General features: G+C 40.7%; 1 protein-coding gene across 2 annotated transcripts; it reads right to left on the bottom strand.

The window, feature by feature from the left end:
- Nucleotides 1-3,748: 3,748 nt before the first annotated feature.
- Nucleotides 3,749-18,415, bottom strand: LOC120572013 (keratinocyte-associated protein 3-like). Of its 2 annotated transcripts, XM_039821200.1 has the most exons (6): nucleotides 18,270-18,415; nucleotides 15,424-15,620; nucleotides 13,315-13,374; nucleotides 10,211-10,402; nucleotides 6,620-6,769; nucleotides 3,749-5,524 (listed from the first exon to the last, which is right to left on the bottom strand). In XM_039821200.1, exons 1-6 carry the CDS (start codon nucleotides 18,280-18,282, stop codon nucleotides 5,006-5,008), a joined length of 1,131 nt encoding a protein of 376 aa, XP_039677134.1. In that variant the 5' UTR covers nucleotides 18,283-18,415; the 3' UTR covers nucleotides 3,749-5,005. The 2 variants fall into 2 exon arrangements, with proteins under 2 accessions (XP_039677134.1, XP_039677135.1); XM_039821201.1 differs by lacking the exon at nucleotides 13,315-13,374.
- Between the last annotated feature and the right edge of the window lie 390 nt (nucleotides 18,416-18,805).

The following is an 18,805-nucleotide window of genomic DNA, read 5'->3' on the forward strand; positions in this document are numbered from 1 at the left end:
AAGAATTTGAACATCGACAACTTCTCAGTCCCTCCTCCTCCTCCCCCTTTCTGCTAAAGCCCAAAACGGTCTCCAAAGCCCCTCCCCAGAAGGGAGAATGAATGCGTGTGCCTGAGCAGTGATTTACACAGTTGGACACCCCTCCCCCCTGGCCCTGATTGGTGCATCTGAACAGGGAGACGTGGATTTTTGCAAATCACACTACAGGCTGTAGGTGGTGCCAGAGGAGCCGGATTTATTTTTCTTTTATGACCTGCTTCATGTAGTTCTACTCAAACATTCAGCAAATATGACAGAAAGTGAGTTTTATAAGTCTTACCTACTGCACCTTTAAGGAGGTTTGAACAGGCTTCACTTTATACATTTTTCGAAGGTAATATAAATAATTAAATAAAACCCTGGCACAAAACAATTTCTCTGTCTGCCATGTGAGGTTTTCTTTCTTTAAAACGTATTTTCGAACATGTAGAGTAAAACCGAAAATCTGGTCATTCAGAAAATAATCATATAGACAACACAGATACATCTTAACAAAACACTTTTTTTGTTGACATTTCCCGAAACAAAAAGTGGGAAGTAGCCTTATTACAAACTTATTTAATCCCACCCTTTCTCCATGAAACATTTTTAAATATTTAACAAACTTTCTCTGTCATAATTTTTCTTTCCTTTTTTTTTTAACAAGCTCTCTACCAGCCAGTGGTGTAGTCTACGTGATACGCAGGTATATCTTAGTATACCCATTAAGAAAGCTCCAGGATTTCCATATACCCACTTAAAAATGCTCAATGACACGCAGCAACATACTTTCCATCATATTTTTTATATATTTAGAAATGTCATTTGTGTTTTTCTTCTTCACATAGGCTAAATAAAGGTATTTCCGAGGTAAATTGGTGCATAAAAGTTTATCCGAATACAGGAAATGAAGTCGTCGATGCTCAAAACTTCCCTAGGGGAGGACAGCCAGACCCTCCACTATGATATCTGTGTATATATACACTGTACAGTACAGTATACCCACTACAATACATTAGACTACACCACTGCTACTAACTTTACTTACCAATTCTCTTACAAAATACAATTTTATATCTCATATATTCCAATCAATCATCTTTTGTGCATTATAATTTCTTGCATATTTACTTATTTTAGCCAAAATACATATTGATATATTTTAGGATCAAACATATAAAATGAATTCAGATATTAAAAAAAAAAAAAAACAGTAAAGGTTAAAATAACTGAGTGAGATAAATGTCTTTAGCTAGCTGGAGAAGAGCCTCTGTCATACCAGACTAAACTGAAACACAACCGATTTTTAACTAATCAGTGTGTTGTGTGTGTGTGTGTGTGTGTGTGTGTGTGTGTGTGTGTGTGTGTGTGTGTGTGTGTGTGTGTGTTTGCCCAACATTTCACTACCTCACAAATGGAATTATAGTGGCAAAGTGAACTACCAATGAGAGCTGTGCTGGTGCAGCAGCATCCACATGACAGTAGGACTGACCTGTACCCTCCTGTTGTCCTCGGGTCAAATGTGACCCGTTTTTTAAAAGTTTCTATATCATAAATTTGGGTTTCTTTTAACCAAAGTACCCAAATATAACACGAATGGTTCCAAAAAAAGAGAGATTGGGTATAATTTCATATAAATGAGGTTTGTTGACCATGATTTCCAACAAGAAGTGTAAAACTAGTGACAAGTTGGAATGAAGTTGGCTAAGAAGATGTAGGCCTAATGCAGAATTGGGGAGATAAGCAGGTGAAACTGACGGAGGACAACACAAGGGTTAAGTCAACTCGTACCAAACATTTCTGACCTTAGGTCAACTCATACCAAACATTTGCACAGCCGCGCCGCTGCTTTTGGGAATGCTATAGTGTCACTGCCTTCTGCTGGTAGCATGAGGAACACCAGTTGCTACTCCCTGATCTACTACCGGTTAACCCTTTTTCTATTTCTCACTGCCTCTGAGGAACTGGTACCTTGTGTTGGATAAATACCCCTGCTTTCTTTCTTCCTTCCTTCTATCCTAACATCCCTTTTATTCCTTCCTATTTTTTTTCTGTTGCATGAACACGTTTGTTCCGTTGGACCTGAAAATTCGAAAATATACCTATGTGTTTCAAAGCTGCACGTGTGGACTGTTGCCTCATTTCTTCTCTGGTTGGTTTGGGATATATGTAAGGATTGCATTAAGGGAGCAGAGCATTTCACCGAGGACAAGGCTAATGTCTGGTCTGCAGTGGTGGAAGAAGTATTTACATCCTTTCCTTTAGGTAAAAGTACTAATACTACACTGTGAAAATACTCTAAAAGTATTAAAAGTCCTGCATTGGAAATGTTACTTAAGTAAACGTGTGCAAGTATGAGCAGGGAAATCTACTTAAAGTACTCAATGCAGAAATATCCTCACATTTCAGAAATTGGAAACGATCCGAACAGTTCTGTCAATCTACTAAGTGTTGTTGTCTTCCATTCAGCCATGCGCTTGCCGGTTGAAAACTGAAAATCCACTATTTTTGGCGCCTTTTTCAACGTTTTTGGTGCTTTTTTTTTACGTTTAACGCTTCTTTTCACCACCATGTATAAACACCACTAACACCAACTTATCACCACTAGTTTTACACTTATTTTTGGAATTCATGGTCAATAAACCTCATTTATAGAAAGTTATACCTAATTCTTGAGTTATAAAAGCAGAAATTATGAATTATTTAGACTAATATTAAAGGAAGGATAATCAAAGAAGGGTATCTGTCTTCTTTTCTTTATTTACATTTTTGGGCATTTCTGCCTTTATTGGATAGGAAAGCTGAGATATGAAAGGGGAGAGGGGGGGGGGGAGAGACACGCAGGAAAACCATCACAGGTCAGACTCGAACCCTGTACCTTCTGCGTCGAGGAATAAACCTCCTCCGCATATGTGCGCCCGCGCTACCAACTGAGCTAACCGGCCACAGAAGAAGGGTACATGTCAAGGTTCAGTCAGGATACCGTCCATTTTTTTTCAAATGCTAAAAAATGAAAGTGGAGATCCGATCTTTTGTTGTACTTGCGAAGCGCGATGTGTGGGATCATCCATGTTATTTTTTGGGTAATCAAAATTAGGTAGTTAAAAAGAAACCCATATTTCTGATTTCTGATTCTGAATTTTGAAAATGACAACACACAAGGGTTAATCATCTAATCATTTCAGCTGTAAGTGTAGGCCGTTATATTGTCAGGTAGTTTCATTTATATTAAAACATTGTATTTTATAAATCATGTGTTTTGCGTGCAAAAATCTTAATTATGAAGTAACTAGTAACTAAAGCTGTCAGATGAATGTAGCAGAGTAAAAAAAGTACAATATTTCTCTCTGAAATGTAGCGGAGTAGAAGTAGAAAGTGGCATGAAAAGACTCAAGTAAAGTACAAGTACCTCGACATTAGTACTTAGTACAGTAATAGAGTAAATGTACTTAGTTGCATGCCACCACTGCTGGTCTGACAGCTGGACATTGCTGTCATGCATTGGAATATGGCAGCCTGTCGAGGTACACCGTAGATCCTTATTATTATTATTATTATTATTATTATTATTATTATTAACAAGTGGGTGAATGTGTTTGCACCAGCCTGTCAGGATGTCTACATGGGAGACATAGCTGCTGTCACTGTAGCTGCTGCCATCAACCACATGTTAAACTGGAATGTCTTTTCGGTTTCAGAATTCAGCTGTAAAACACACAAGATAGATGCATCATTTTGAATAAAAAAAATGTATTTACTTGTCGACTTAACTTGTCAAAATAAATACCTAACAGCAGAAAAAAACGTGCACACACGGTCTCAATTCTCAAATACTCACACAGGCAACGAAAACGGATTCAAGCTTGGAGGCACACCCACACCAACACACTCTGTACACTGCATTTCTTCACTTGTGAGAATCTTTTTTTCCTATTTCTACTGCACCGTTCTCCATTATATGTGTAAACTCGAACATTAAAAGAACAGTTGCACATTTTAGGTAATGCACGTTTTTGCCTTCTTATCGAGAGTCAGACGAGAAGATCAATATACAACTTGCGTGTCTGTGCGCCAAATGTGAAGAGACCTGATTAGCTTAGCTTAGCATAAAGACAAAGCAGTGGAAAACAGCTAGCCTGGCCTTGTTTTAAAAAAAAAAATTTGTGCTTGTGTTCAAATTAATCAAACGTGAAAATATTAATTGGTGAGCTATAGTGGTGCAAGTAAGCCTATATTTTTTTAACGTTGGACAGAGCCAGGCTAGCCGTTTCTCTCCCTGATTCCAGTTTCATGATATGCTAAGCTAAGCAACCACCTGACTTCGTACATCAACTGAAGTGTAAAAAACGATATGCTCCCGGCCATGAATTTACTCTTTTTTTTTTTTCTTTTTTTTTTTCACTTTTACACTTTCTTTTATAAATTAAAAAAACAAGATATAGCATGTGGAGTAGTGAGAGTTGTTGCTAGGTGTTTCTTTCACATTGGACGGAGCCAAGCTAGTGGTTTTCCCCCTGCTTTCAGTCTTTATGCTAAGCTAAGCTAAGATAAGCACGCCCCTACCGCACAGACATAGTCCTATCAATCTTCTAATCTGACTGTCGGCGAGAAAGCGTCAAAAGTACATTTCTCAAAATGTCCAACTATTCTTTTAACTCTGAATGAATCCTTGTACAGGCAAGGATTTGCCTCATCTTTCTATCCTGACATTAAATATTGCTTTTTGACCCTCATATGTACAGATATAAAAGAACAGACACATAACCGTGATCCTGCACATTGTGCAAACAGCCTGGGCCTTAGAAAATTAATACATCGGCACTGCGTAATGAAACATCTCCAGCTCTAAGTTCATAGTTATGAAGTACTGAAAGGACAATAGGGTTGTTGAGTAAGATATTTGAATCCAAGCATTGTAGCTAGCTCTACAGTATACACCCTCACAGCATTTCGGTCTTCAAGAAGCTCTTGCATGTCAAATATATGTCTAAATCCAGAAGCTGGACCTTTCATGGGTACCCCTCTCCAGCAGTTGGTGCTCCTGCGGTGGCCTTTGCTGGCTGCCAACCCTCGTTTTTAGCCTCTCTTCGTCTGACCTTCCTCTGTGCGGCTGGTGAAGAGGCCGCCTCTCCGAGGGAGGAAGGCTCCGATGTTGATGGAGAAGACGCTGTGGAGGGGGAGGAGGTCTGTGATGCTGTCTTGGAGGTTCAGTGTTCCGTCTTGGAGGTTGGCGGTAGCTTCTTGGCGGTTCAGTGCAGCGGGTCGGAGGTTCAGCGTAGCTTCTTGAAGGGTCACTGTAGCGGGGCGGAGGGTCATTATAACATGGAGGTTCAATGTAGCTTCTTGGAGGGTCATTGTAGCGGGATGGAGGGTCATTGTAACGGGATGGAGGGTCATTGTAGCGGGATGGAGGGTCATTGTAACACGTTGGAGGTTCAGTGTAGCTTCTTGGAGGGTCATTGTTGCAAGAGGGAGCGGCTTCCTCCATCGGCCTCACCACATTGATCTACACAAACACAGAAAGTATTTATTTTTTAAAGTCCATTTCAAATAATGCTCGATTGAAAAATAGGGGCTGCTGGATTATGGAGGGAAAAACAAAATCCTAATTAAAATTGAAATTACGATTATGTAACACGATTACTCACTGACTTTTGGAAAGACGTCGCATTTACCGAACTTCAAAAACAGTTCAACAAATCCAACAGTGAAAACACCTTTAACTGTGATATTTCCCGTTGATATTTTTCCCATTTGAAGATGTTTTTTTTTTTAAATAATAAAAATAAAAATAAAATAGGAGTTTACTTGCAAAAACATAACGTGCAAAATAACAGTTTTTTTCTCGATGACATTGTTTTTGTGATCGTTAGGAGCCGAAATCGTAATCACAATTACAATCCGAATAATGGCACAGCCCTAAATTGAAAACAGCTCACGCACCGTCTAAATGGATTCTTTTTTTTTAACCCTTGCGTTGTCTTCGGGTCACATTGACCCATTTTCAATTTTTGTTTTATATCAGAAAATATTGGACGTAGAAATAAGCGCTGAAAATGTGTACAAGAAAAATTTAACAATTTAAAACGTTGGAAAAAGCTAAAACAAACTGTGAAAACTTTGTCCTTTTGGGTCAAAATTGAAAACTTTTTGTTGGCCCTTTTTATCAATGCTTTTATAAAAAAAATTCATGGTCACTAAACCCAATTTAAATGACATTACCTAATTTTTAAATAGTTATAATAGTTAAGATAGGAGGATGTTGACTGAATCACAGAATTCAAGTCAAAGTTTAGTCAGGATGCGGTTTTAAAACCATTAAAAAAAAAATTAAAAAATGTAAATGCTATAAAATACAATAAAAGACCCCAAATTGAATGAAAGTAATCATGAATTGTATCTGTGAAGAATGGTGTATGGGTAACATCCAACGTACATCCATGCATCATTGTTATTTTTTTGGCAATTTGGTTGAAAGAAACCTACGTATATATTTCTGATGTACAAAAAAACAAACATTGAAAACGAGTCAAATTTGACCCGAGGACAACATGGGGGTTAAAGCAGCTCAATGTGTTGTATGTCCGAGTGGAAATCTCACCGCTCTGCCATAGTCCCTCCTGCTTCTCTTCCTGGTAGGGCAGCAAGGCAGACCCAGGAATGAGACGCAGACAGCCGAGCACCGGGATGAAAACACCGTCTGGGTGACACAAGTCACGATCAGAGGCACCCAAAGGATCAGAGTGGTACTCTGGGGAGCGAATGAAGGACAGGAGTTAGCGGCAAACACCAGCTGGACCATATGGAACCCAATTTGAGGTGTGGGAAATGATGCGATACGTACAAGCTTGTTTTTCTAAGACGGCTGTGGGAGCAAAAAAAACAAGAAACCCAACAACAAACAGAAGCAGAGTCTGGGAGTTTCAGTCTGCACGGAGAGTCGGCATTGTGAATAAAATATGCGATGCAGAAGGTTATCAAAGTAAAAGTGTACAGAGGGAATTCAAAGAAAACGAGCTGCAGGTTTTTTTTTTTTTTGGGCTGACTACAAAGAGAATGAACGTTTATGGTTCTAAAGTTTGGAGCTTTCTTTGGAAATTCATCATGAAATATGCAGGAAGCACAAAACAATAAACCTTGCACAGCCATCATTAGTGCCTCTGAGCAGCTATGAATGTCAGAACCAGAAGCCCGAAACACACTTTCAGGTGATGTAATGGGCCCTACGGCGGCCATATTGGAGGTCCCTTGCTAATAGGCAACTCGTGAGTGAACAGCCCGTCCTGCAGTCTCAGCAGAACACAACAGTTACTTCTGTACCGACTCGGAGTTGGAACTGACTTTCTAAAGGATAAATCTGGTTTATTATTTCTTTTTTTAAACTTTATTTGGAGGTACGACCAAATGTGAGAACAACCAAAACGAGACAAATAATCTTGCATTTCGGGAAAACGGACTAGATTGGGCATTAATTAATTGAATCTTCACTGTCTTTTGGGAAGATGTTGCAATTCTTTAACTTAATAAAAAAAAAAACATTCTGAACACGAGACAAAATAAGAGATGCACATTTGCCCCATAGGGTTACATGGCAGCCAGGTCTGTGGCTGCCGGTTACAGCTTAATACTAGACCAATGTCAAAGATTGTTGTTCCATCAGTCACTTACACACAACAAACATAGGGAAATAGGGTCCAGGTTGAAAAAAATAAACTGTAGTTACCCTTTAAAAACCAAAACGTAGCAATAGCCTCTTTCGAACCAAGTAGTTACAGGAACGTAGTTATAGGAACAGCCCACTCTGCCCCAAAAACCGGTTTTGCCATTTGCATTCGCGCTGGCCAAGTGGCCATAGGAACTGGTAGGAGGGGTAAGGGAGTGACGCAAGCACGGCTACGGTCTTAATAGCGCAGTCACTTGACTTTAGCGCCACGTACAACAACAAACCAGCATGGAGGAGGCCATCCTCGTAACGGAGTTCGAACGGCAGCTTTTAAAGACTAGGCTGGAGTACAATAATAGAGAAACACAGAAGACGAAGGCTCCGGTGTAATATGCTCCTAATTAATATGATGGAAGAAGACAGAAGAGCAGGCCAATTGCAACAGACAGTGAAGAATATGTACTGTTTGTATTTCCTGCCTTGAAGTAGGAGCTGAAAGAGTTACAGGAACCGCGGTCAGAGGAACTTAATAATCCCCAAATTGGTCTGGTCGGAACAGGAGGAAAAAAAAGGGTTCTAGGAACGTTATGTTCTAGGAACTGCAAAAAATCCCTCCGGTCATAAAGGGACTAATGTAAATGTAGCCTGTGTCACAAAGCGAATAACAGAATGTCAACACAACAGCTGTCAAATGCTGCGTTTGTGGTATTAACGACTCAAATCCGAGACTGAGCCATAACTCAAAAGCCGCGCCAAATGTATGTATTTACAGCGGGACTGAGGTTAACTTCTCCCATAGAGTACAACTCCAGCTTAGAAATCCACAAAAGGTCACCCAGCGGACAAATTGTAGATTACGAGACGTGCTGAAATGCCAAAAGTGTTGCCGTGTGCTGCTGCCAGCGGTGAGGCTGAGCCGGCCCTTTTTCCTGGGTCAACATTTGAAATAAAAACTTTTTGGTCGTCTTTTTTGACACTATTGTTGCTTTTCCCAACGTTTTTGTTGATTTTTTTTTTTTTTTTCTGTGCTTGTTTTGGTTTTTTCCCCACATTTTTAAAGCTTTTTTTCAATATTTTGGTCACTCTTTTCAACGTTCTTGTATCAGTTCTTTTTTAGATGCTCTACATATAACTGTAACTGGTTCGGTTCCGACCTGCGGCCCTTTGCTGCATGTCATTCCCCCCCCTCTTCAGTTCTAAGCTGTCCTGCCACAAATAAAGGCCTAAAATGCCCCCCAAAAAAAGGAGGGGCAAGGCAGTATATAAATATTATACCGACACCGATATGAGGCTAAATATCGTAAGGGTTGGATATGGTAATATGGTGATATGACAGGTTTGGTCTTTTGCTGGTTTAAAAGGCTGCGTTACAGTAAAGTAACGTAATTTTCTGAACTTGCCAGGCATACCAGCCATTTTCGTTCTCATAGTGTAAATATTTAGTGAAAGCAACAACGGTCAACCCTACAGTATCGCCGCAATATCGGCATCGATGTATTTGGTCAAAAATAAAGTGATATTCGATTTTCTCCATATCGCCCAGCTCTACTTAAAAGCAAAAAGTACTCGATGTAGAAAAAAAATCCTCACATTTCAGAAAATGGAAACGATCCAAACAGTTCTGTCAGTCAACTAAATGGTCTGATCATCTCAGCTGGACTTGTGGGCCGTTATATTGTCGGCTAGTTTCATTTAGGATAAAACATCGTATTTTATAAACTGCACGTCGAGAGCAGAAATCTTGATTTGTAAAGTAACAAAAGCTGTCAGATGAATGTAGTGGAGTAAAAAGTACAATATTTCTCTCTGTGGCATGAAAATACTCAAGTACAAGTACCTGAAAGTACTAGGGCTGCACAATATTTAGTTATTTTTTTATCGTCTTCGCGTTATCAACTGGCGCAACAAACACATCGCGAAAGGCTGCGACATATAGACACTGAGATTTTTGTAATAGATGAAAGAAGAAAATATGATTAGAAAACTGCATTTTGTCATTCTTTTTTTAGCAGTGCCTTTTATATGCAATGTTCAATTTGTTCAATAAAATAATGTTGGAAATGATTTCCTTTCATTTGTTTTAAATACAACAAGCAATTTTTTTTTTTTTGCAGAATACTGAAAGCAGCAGAAATGCAGAGCAGAGTACACTTTAATATCTGTTTATTTATCGCAAGTACAGTTATGGCGATATTCAACAACATTGTCGCGTGTCGCAGATTTACCTCATATCGTGCAGCCCTATACAGTAGTTGAGTAAATGTACTTAGTTACATTCCACCAATGCACGCGCGCGCGCGCACACACACACACACACACACACACACACACACACACACACACACACACACACACACACACACACACACACACACACACACACACACAGAGGGCACGGGCCACCCTACTGTGCAGCCACACGGCTCTGTGGCGCGGTGACAGCGCTCAGCTGTTCAAAGAGCTCGTAAAAAGGTCAGTCATCCTGGTTTGAGCTCGGCGCCCGGCTGACGCACGCACCAGTACACTCACATAGACGCGTGTGGGGTCAAAAGGACACTCGGCGGTAATGCTGGAGTAGCCGGCGGCGTCGGGGAAGCGGCAGTGAGTCAGGAGGCTCCGCTCGCCGTGAACGGCGGCCCACACCACGGACACGGAGAGTCCGACGGCGGAGGCCGCCGCCATGAGGGCTGCAGCCAGGCTGACGGAGAAGAGGGACCACGTCTGCGGGAGGAACAGACGGAGAAGAGACAATCAGGGATCCAAGAAGCTGATGGATCATGAGATCGAGCCTTTTTTATACAGTTGGGAAAACTGAAATTGAAATGGAAAATGTAAATTCTCTCATTTTTCCATTGCTTTAGCACAAAGTTGGTTTTGTAATGTTGAATATTATTATTAATATAAGGACTGCAGAGAATAAACAATATTAACCCTCGAGGACATAAGACGCACCTGAGAGTCCACGCAATGTTGGACAACAAATGTCATTTTAGACATTTATTTACTATTATGTATTCATATATTACAGTACACTTCTTTTGTGAACCCAAGACTTTTGTAAATTCATTTCAAGCACCCTAAGTGTGTGGTTTTTTTTCACAAGAGATTTGAGAAATTTCAAAAAGCGAACGTCAACTTTTCAGCTTTAGGGCCAAATTATCTCTTTACTCGTTGCTCTGGGACAAATTTGGGCCCCACTTGATAGATGATTTGATATGAAACACATGGGGATCAGGTTAAAAAGATATGTAAAAATGCCCTTAGATCTCAGAGGGTTAATATAAACAACAGGCATTAACAACATGAGATATGGAGATACTGTATGTTCAAGTTTAAGTAGGCAAAAAAAAGATCAATTGATTGAGAATTGATGAAGTAGGCCTAGTATGAACGTTTAAGTTATGCATTTGGAACATGTTTTTGATTTTGCCTTAAATTCACTGCTTTTCAATCCAGACTTTAAAGTGCCCATATTATGAAAAAAAAAAAATCACTTTTCTGGGATTTGGGGTGTTATTTTGTGTCTCTGGTGCTTCGACATACAAACTTGGAAAAAAAATCCATCCATGCTTTTTTGAATGAGATACAGGTTTCTGAATGTGTCCTGCCTTCAATCTCCGTGAGCTGGTCAAAATCGGCACGGCCGTCTACGTCAGTAGTCGAAACAAAGGGGCTAACCGTAGCATGCTAGCACTAGCCTGCTAAAAGTTGGAAGTGTGCCCTCGTTTAGAAGAAGTCTCCCGGCTAATCCTGCCTTGAAACTGACAGAGGTTGGAGAAACAGCTAGCTAGCTCATATAGTCCTTACCTAGCTACTGCCCATGTGCGACTTCCAAAAAAGATGTTCCAGCAGTGAGATGTCTCACTCTGTAGCTAAAACAGAGACCTGAACACAGGGTGAAAAGAGGAGCTGCAGCAATGTGCAGTACAACAAATACATGGTGTTTTCTGAAAATTAAACCATGTAAACCTATTCTGGTACAACCTCAAAATACAATTATGAACCTGAAAATGAGCATAATATGGGCACTTTAAAAGGTGTTGAGTCATGTGTCACACAACAAACCCAATAGCCTTAGTTTGGATGAACTCTGTGTTCTATTGCAGCTTCTCATGGGGCTTTAACACAGTCCAGTGGAGGCTTAAAGGGGCAATCCACCCATTTTACACATGAAGATCAGTCTACTTTTACTTCCATTCAGTCATCTCCGGGGCCACGCGGAAGCTGCGGACGCAGAATTCGGCAGAATTTTCCGCAGAATTTTCCGCAGAATTTTTCACAGAACTTTCCGCAGAATTTTCTGCAGAATTTTCCACAGGATTTTCTAAACTTAAATACAACTCAGAATGTTTAGACTTGTCCCCACCCCAAGAAGACAAAAAAAGTCTGCTAAATTCCATAGATTTTCATTCTGGATTACAGCTGAAAACTGTAAAAAAAAAAATAAAAAATAAATAAAACGTAGATTCTGTTTGGGTCTGGTTATCTCCCAAACCTAACGGAAGTTCATTTCTAAATTCCAACTAAAATGTCAATCCTCCTTTGAACAGTAGAAGAAGCTGCAGCATTAGAAACTAAAGCTATCAGCTATGAGCGATAACACATGACAACGGTGTGTAAAAAAACAAACAGTGAGCCTATCTTTTAATAAGGCGAGACATAGGTACAGAAAGTCTGGAGACATTTAAAATCCCTTTGTGAAGATGACGGAGTCGTTGGGTCGAAACTCGATAAGAAGAACAAGAATTAAAGGAGAGAGATTAGAAGCTAGTAGTAGCCCAGCGCGTGTGATAAAGGACGATATGAGGACTGTGTAAACGTGAAAAAAGGGAGTGTTAGGATTACTTGTTATTCATGCAACGTGACGCCTGGATGAGTGAGTAGGATAACGAGACGGAGCAGGAGTTTGCCCAGTTCACGGTTGCTCTCGCTGACAAAAGGGAACGGGGAGTGGTTTATCGCGGCAGGTTTGGCCCGGGCTTACTCATTTTCTGGTTAGCCCGCTGCCTCACCTGTCCCGTCGGAGCAGCCCGACAGCTGATTAAGTAAACACGAGGAGAAGCTGTGCTGCATGGCCTGAGGGAGAGGAGAGAGGAAAAAAAAAAAAAAAATGAAGAAAAAAAAACAACACACCCAAACTATTCCAGACACCTGAGGGAACATACCGGAGCTCAAAGAGGGTTTTGAATATCCTCCTGGCAGGATAGACAGAGACAGAAGCTAAGAAAGCGTGAAAATATGATAGAATAAGAAAATAAAAGAATATAAAGAGAAAGAAAGTGTAAGTGGAGGTAGACGGATCACAATTAGCAGAGAGTAGGGATGTCACGAGAACCGGTACAAAAATTCCAAAAACGTGACGCTACTGGTTTTTCTACAGTACCGTATGTACTACAGAAAGAAGTTGAAACTAAAGAAAAACACATGGACTGTCCCAAAACACTCTCCCTTCAAATGTTTAAATAAAAAGGAGTTAGGCTATGTTCACACTTTTGGTGGTATCGGTACCGACCACTAGACTTTTGGTATTGTGACATCCTCGGCAGAGAGTGCCTTGAAAATACTGATCATGGCGACGTAGGAAGAATCGATGGATAGAGTAGGAGAGAGAAAATGAAAGTAATGATACTAACCAGGCCTCGACTCTTCTTGTTTTTAGACAGGACAATAGCCAGAATGCCAACAAGAATTCCCTGCAGAAACAAGACAGATTTAAAGAATATTCATATTGCTCCATTTGCAACTACACGCATGACCACTACATGAAATAGGAGAAGATTTCACTTTCTCAGACACGCTCAAGGTAGCAACAGTCAAAAGATCTCAACACGACAGCTGTGCTGCCGCTAACACGCATTTCAAATCGCTTCTTTAAAAAGTGCCCTTGTCGGATTTGAAAGTTGTTTTTCCATCTAACATCTAATTCATATGGTATTTAACCCTCCTGTTGTCCTCGGGTCAAAATTGACCCATTTAAAAAAAAAGTTTCTATATCAGAAATTTGGGTTTCTATTAAAGTGCTCATGTTATGCTCATTTTCAGGTTCATAATTGTATCTAGAGGTTGTACCAGAATAGGTTTATGTGGTTTCATTTTCAGAAAATACCATATATTTTGCTGTACTGCACATTGCTGCAGCTCCTCTTTTCACCCTGTGTGTTGAGCTCTCTGTTTTAGCTACGGAGTGAGACATCTCACTTCTGTTCCATCTTTGTTGGGAGTCGCACATGCGCTGTAGCTAGGTAAGGACCACTAGCCAATCAGAAGCAGAGTATGAGGGCGTGCCCTGACAGTACCTAGGTAAGGACTACTAGCCAGTCAGAAGCAGAGTATGAGGGCGTGCCCTGACAGTACCTAGGTAAGGACTACTAGCCAGTCAGAAGCAGAGTATGAGGGCGTGCCCTGACAGTACCTAGGTAAGGACTACTAGCCAGTCAGAAGCAGAGTATGAGGGCGTGCCCTGACAGTACCTAAGTAAGGACTACTAGCCAGTCAGAAGCAGAGTATGAGGGCGTGCCCTGACAGTACCTAGGTAAGGACTACTAGCCAGTCAGAAGCAGAGTATGAGGGCGTGCCCTGACAGTACCTAGGTAAGGACTACAGTTCACAACTTTCATTGAATTTTGGTGTTCAATTAAATATGGCATTTGATGAAAAAAAAAAAAAAAATTATAACAGAACGTTGGAAAAAGTGACAAAAGTGTTGAAAAAGACAACCAAAAAGTTGCCGGGGGCGACGGAAAAGACAAGACAAGGGTTAATAGGTTATTCAATCACGGCTCAAGCACTTCTGGTTAGACGCTAACTAAATGTTGTTGCTCTGTACTTGTGAAACGTGCAATGACAATAAAGTTGAATCTAATCGCATCAGTGTTGATGATCAATTTGAGATTATAAAATAAATCTGCGACTGATTCAAACAACCATTTTCTGCAGTTGTGAAGGGGAAATGACATGTCTCTAAATTAAATGATCTTCCTATGAACAAAAAGGAGGAGGATTCTCGAACGGTTCTTTGTTTAGGAAAGTGGCCAACAAGTAGCCCTAATGACTAGGAGGATCCAGTGAGGCACACGTCCAAATAACCCCTTTTGTTGCAATATTGATTTTTGTATTGTTTCCGCAGTACTTCACGATCAATTCTAGTTACATTTGTAGATGCATTTGTAGCTTGTGGTCGGCAGGGTGCAACCACAGCACTGATGGAGCACGGAGATGTATATGCAATGGTTTGGTTAACAGTTGGAAAATTCCCTTATCCCTAGGGCTGGGTACCGAATTCGATGCCTCGTCATTCAATACCAAATTCCAATGCCTAAGGAGCAAATCTCATCAGCGAGCCAATAAGCACGCAGCATGCTTCTGCCGAGATCTAATAATGCTGGTGATTGGCTGTAGTCGTAAAGACAGGCAGGAAAAACTCTTCGCTACGCACAGAGACAGGGCTCACGTAGTAGGAGCTGAAAAATACATTTAAAAAGATTTCTGCCGTAATGTACAACGCTGTAATTTGTACGCGTGTGCGTTCAAAGGTTGTTTTAGTCGTGCAACAGAAAACTCAGATTGGACAGTCTAGCTGTCCTGCAGAGATCTGAGGAGAAGCTAACCGTAGTCCTCAGAAATCCACCGCAATCCAACGCCGACACAAAGAAAGAGGAAGGTGACGGACATCCGGCATAAATGAAAGACATCCCGCCAAACGAAACGTCGTGGATATAGACTATGATCAGTAGGAATCTTACTACGAGGCCGGAGGTGAGAGCGACCACGTTGGAGATGGCGTACTCCACGGCCCACGCCTGCTCGTTGAGGTTGATGTGTCGGAGCACCACGCCCTGCACCAGCGCTCCCAACAGGAAGTTAACATGGCCGACGAGGACCATGCACAGACCCATCTTCATCAGGCTCTTGGGCTCCTCCAGGCTGGCACAACACACTCCTGAGGAGGAGAAGGGGAGGGAGAGAAGCAGGTGGAATATACAGAGCCATGATTAAAAAAACAACAACAGAGAGTTGCAGTGCTTTCAGGTATAGGCATGGGCCGGTATGAGATTCTGACCGTATGATAACCTTCAGCCAAAATATCAAGGTTTCATGGTATTGCGGTATTGCAATTACAGCTTAAAAATGTATTATTTTGAAATGTCTGGGTTAGGGATGCACTGAATCCAGGATTCGGCTTCGGATTCGGCCGAATATTGGGCTTTTTATTTGACGGGGTAGAATTTTGTTCCACCGAACCCTACGCTTGCGCTACGCTGGTCGCCGGAATGACGCCGCCGTTGATTACAATGCAGTAGGCTGTCAGAAAGTGAAAATGGAACTCACGAGCAGAAAAAAAAAAAAGTGGTGTTTGGCAGTACTTTCAGTCAAAAAAAGGCCATTCAAGTCGAGCTACACGTTCAATTTGCAACGCCGATTTATCTGGTGGTGGCGAGGACCCTAAACAATACACAACACCGCCGCTGTTACAACATTTGCGTATGAAACATCCAAAAGAATATGAGTTGTGCATGAAGGAATCTACAGTAGAGCAGCCAAAAAGCAGCAACTTCAGGTACGGCAAAGGAAGGACAGTCCCAGCTAACAACTGGTGTTAACCAGACGACCATTACCAGCTTTGCTAGCCCTACACCGAAACAAACAGTGGGCTTGGATCTTGAGATAGGGTAAACATAGGCCTATGGTAATTGTCAAAATAGTTCTTCCCACTTGTCTTCCTGGTAGGGCTGTGCAATTAATCGAAATTTAATCGTGATTATGATTTCGGCTCCCAACGATCACAAAAACTGAATAATCGAGAAAAACAATTATTTAGCTCATTACGTTTTGCAAGTAAACTCTTATTTTCTCTTGTTTTCTGAACGAAAAAATAAAGTTTAAATAGGACAAGGATTGAGGCAAATTTCACAGTTGTGTGTTGTTGTTTTTTCTACTGTTGATTTATTTAACTTTTCCCACTGTTTTTTAAGTTCAATAATTACATCTTTCCAGAAGTCAACGAGTAATCGTGTTAAATTATCGTGATTTCAATATTGATCGAAATAATCGTGATTATATTTTTTTCCGTAATCGAGCAGCCCTACTTCCTGGCATAATGTTGCCTATTCTTTTTATAGTTAACATAAAATAAAATGAAAAATACAGTGCTGTGGACTCGGCAGAATCTTAACCAGTGGATTCGCTTATTCGAACCCCAAAAATCTGGATTCGGTGCATCCCTAGTCTGGGTACACAATGTATTTAATGTGGGAAGACAGAGAAAAAAGGAGGGCTTCTTTTTGGTGGTGGTTGAAAAAAAAGTCTAACAAGGGTGCTCTTTGGTGCAGGGGTAATCCAATGGTATCAGAACAGCATGAAAACCAAGGCACTCTTGAAGAAAATATTTTAAAAAGTCTTTATTTGATGCGGCTGATGCATTGCAAAAGGTAAAATAAAACAAAATGCACCAAAGCCTTTTGATACAATGGATTTTATTTTTTAAAACACACTGCCACACTGGCAGGGACAGGGATTTCTACGACTCATAAAAAAAATAAAAACAGCTCATACCTGCAGGAGCGGTACGGCGGACCATTTTAGTGGTTTTGAAACCGCGGTATACCTTGAAACCGGTTACCGGCCCACGCCGACTTTCAGGTGATTGTTACGTGATGCGTGTTTGCCCATGTTGTATTGATCAGAGACACGAGACCCGGGTTCATAACCACAGCAGAGATGTCACTGGTATTAATGATTAGCTGCTAAACACATAACTAGCCTTACAGTACAGGCGGTTCAGACTGGAACTGTCTCGAACAAACTACATTTGACATGAATTGATTGCAACTAAAATTCAAAGCTGGAGTGAAGAGGATACATTGTGCTGAATCAACAATTCCTGCAGGCTATGGATTCATTGTGTAGCCTTGTAATATTCAACACATGAAAAGCAACTCGGGGCCACTCTGCTTGTCCACGAAACCTAACTTGGACTTAACACAGAAAGTGAAAAACTGAATTTCAAAACTGAAGACAAACTTGTGCCTCGGCTTAATATGGACACTGAGACCGGTTAGTTAAGTTACACGTCTATATTTGTTTATTCATGCAACATAGATATAGGACACATCCCCATTTAAACCTGGTCACTGCTCCCATCCTCACAGCTGAATATTTGGGGTTATTCTCACTCACACATTACAGCCTTCACTCATACAAAAGACTTGCAGAGCAGATGTGTCATTGCATTTCACATCAGCATTCACACCTCCAAGGAATGTGGTTTCAAAATAGATTAGAAGTGCAGTACTTAACTCTTATTTGCAAAGCTGAAGGTTTTAATTTCACGTTTAAATCAATGTAAAATATCAGTACCGGGACTTTGATACAGGGGTTTGTTGAATCTGGTAGGAAACCATTTTAACTTTTGAAGGGATTTAGCTAAAATACAGGGGGGGGGGGAACACACTATTTTAAAGCTCACTTCACAAGACATCTCCAGGCTGGTGTGTCACACCTCCACTACCACACCCAGACCATTCCGAAAGTTTGAAACAAACAAATATGTCTGTCGTTTCCACATTTAAATAACTAGGCTATGTATTACCTGAACAGGCCATCTCTGTTGGGTCATCACCATTCGGTTATAGGCTACTGACGGTGAGTCCCGTGCCTTGAGTTTATCAGCGCGTTCCCTCTTCTCTCCAAACTCCACTCCTGTCAACCAGTCAGACAGACGGACGGACGGACAGACAGACTGACACTGCTGCTCATCTTTTTCAAAATAAAATCTCGTTTTATTTAGGAATGTTACCACTAAAAGCGTATTAAGCTTGATAAACACTGTGCTGCACAGTACTCGTCAAACTATCAGAGTCGCTTTTTGGAGTGGAGTTCCATAAACCCAGTAACTAGCCTACATTTCCTCAAGCAATTGTAGGCATGTCAGAAAGTCAGAAACAAATGGCCTACTGAGCGAAGTGCAAAGAAAATGAAGGAAAATGTAATCATCAGTTGTAAATGCATTATTAAAATACGTTGTCATAATAATGTGCATTATATAATTGGATGAATAAAGTCTTATCTTAATCTATATTTTGTATTATTAATCTGATTCTGCAAAGTTAAAGAAGTTATCAAATA

The sequence above is a fragment of the Perca fluviatilis genome, chromosome 13 (assembly GCF_010015445.1).
Source record: "Perca fluviatilis chromosome 13, GENO_Pfluv_1.0, whole genome shotgun sequence".
NCBI classification, from domain to species: domain Eukaryota; kingdom Metazoa; phylum Chordata; class Actinopteri; order Perciformes; family Percidae; genus Perca; species Perca fluviatilis.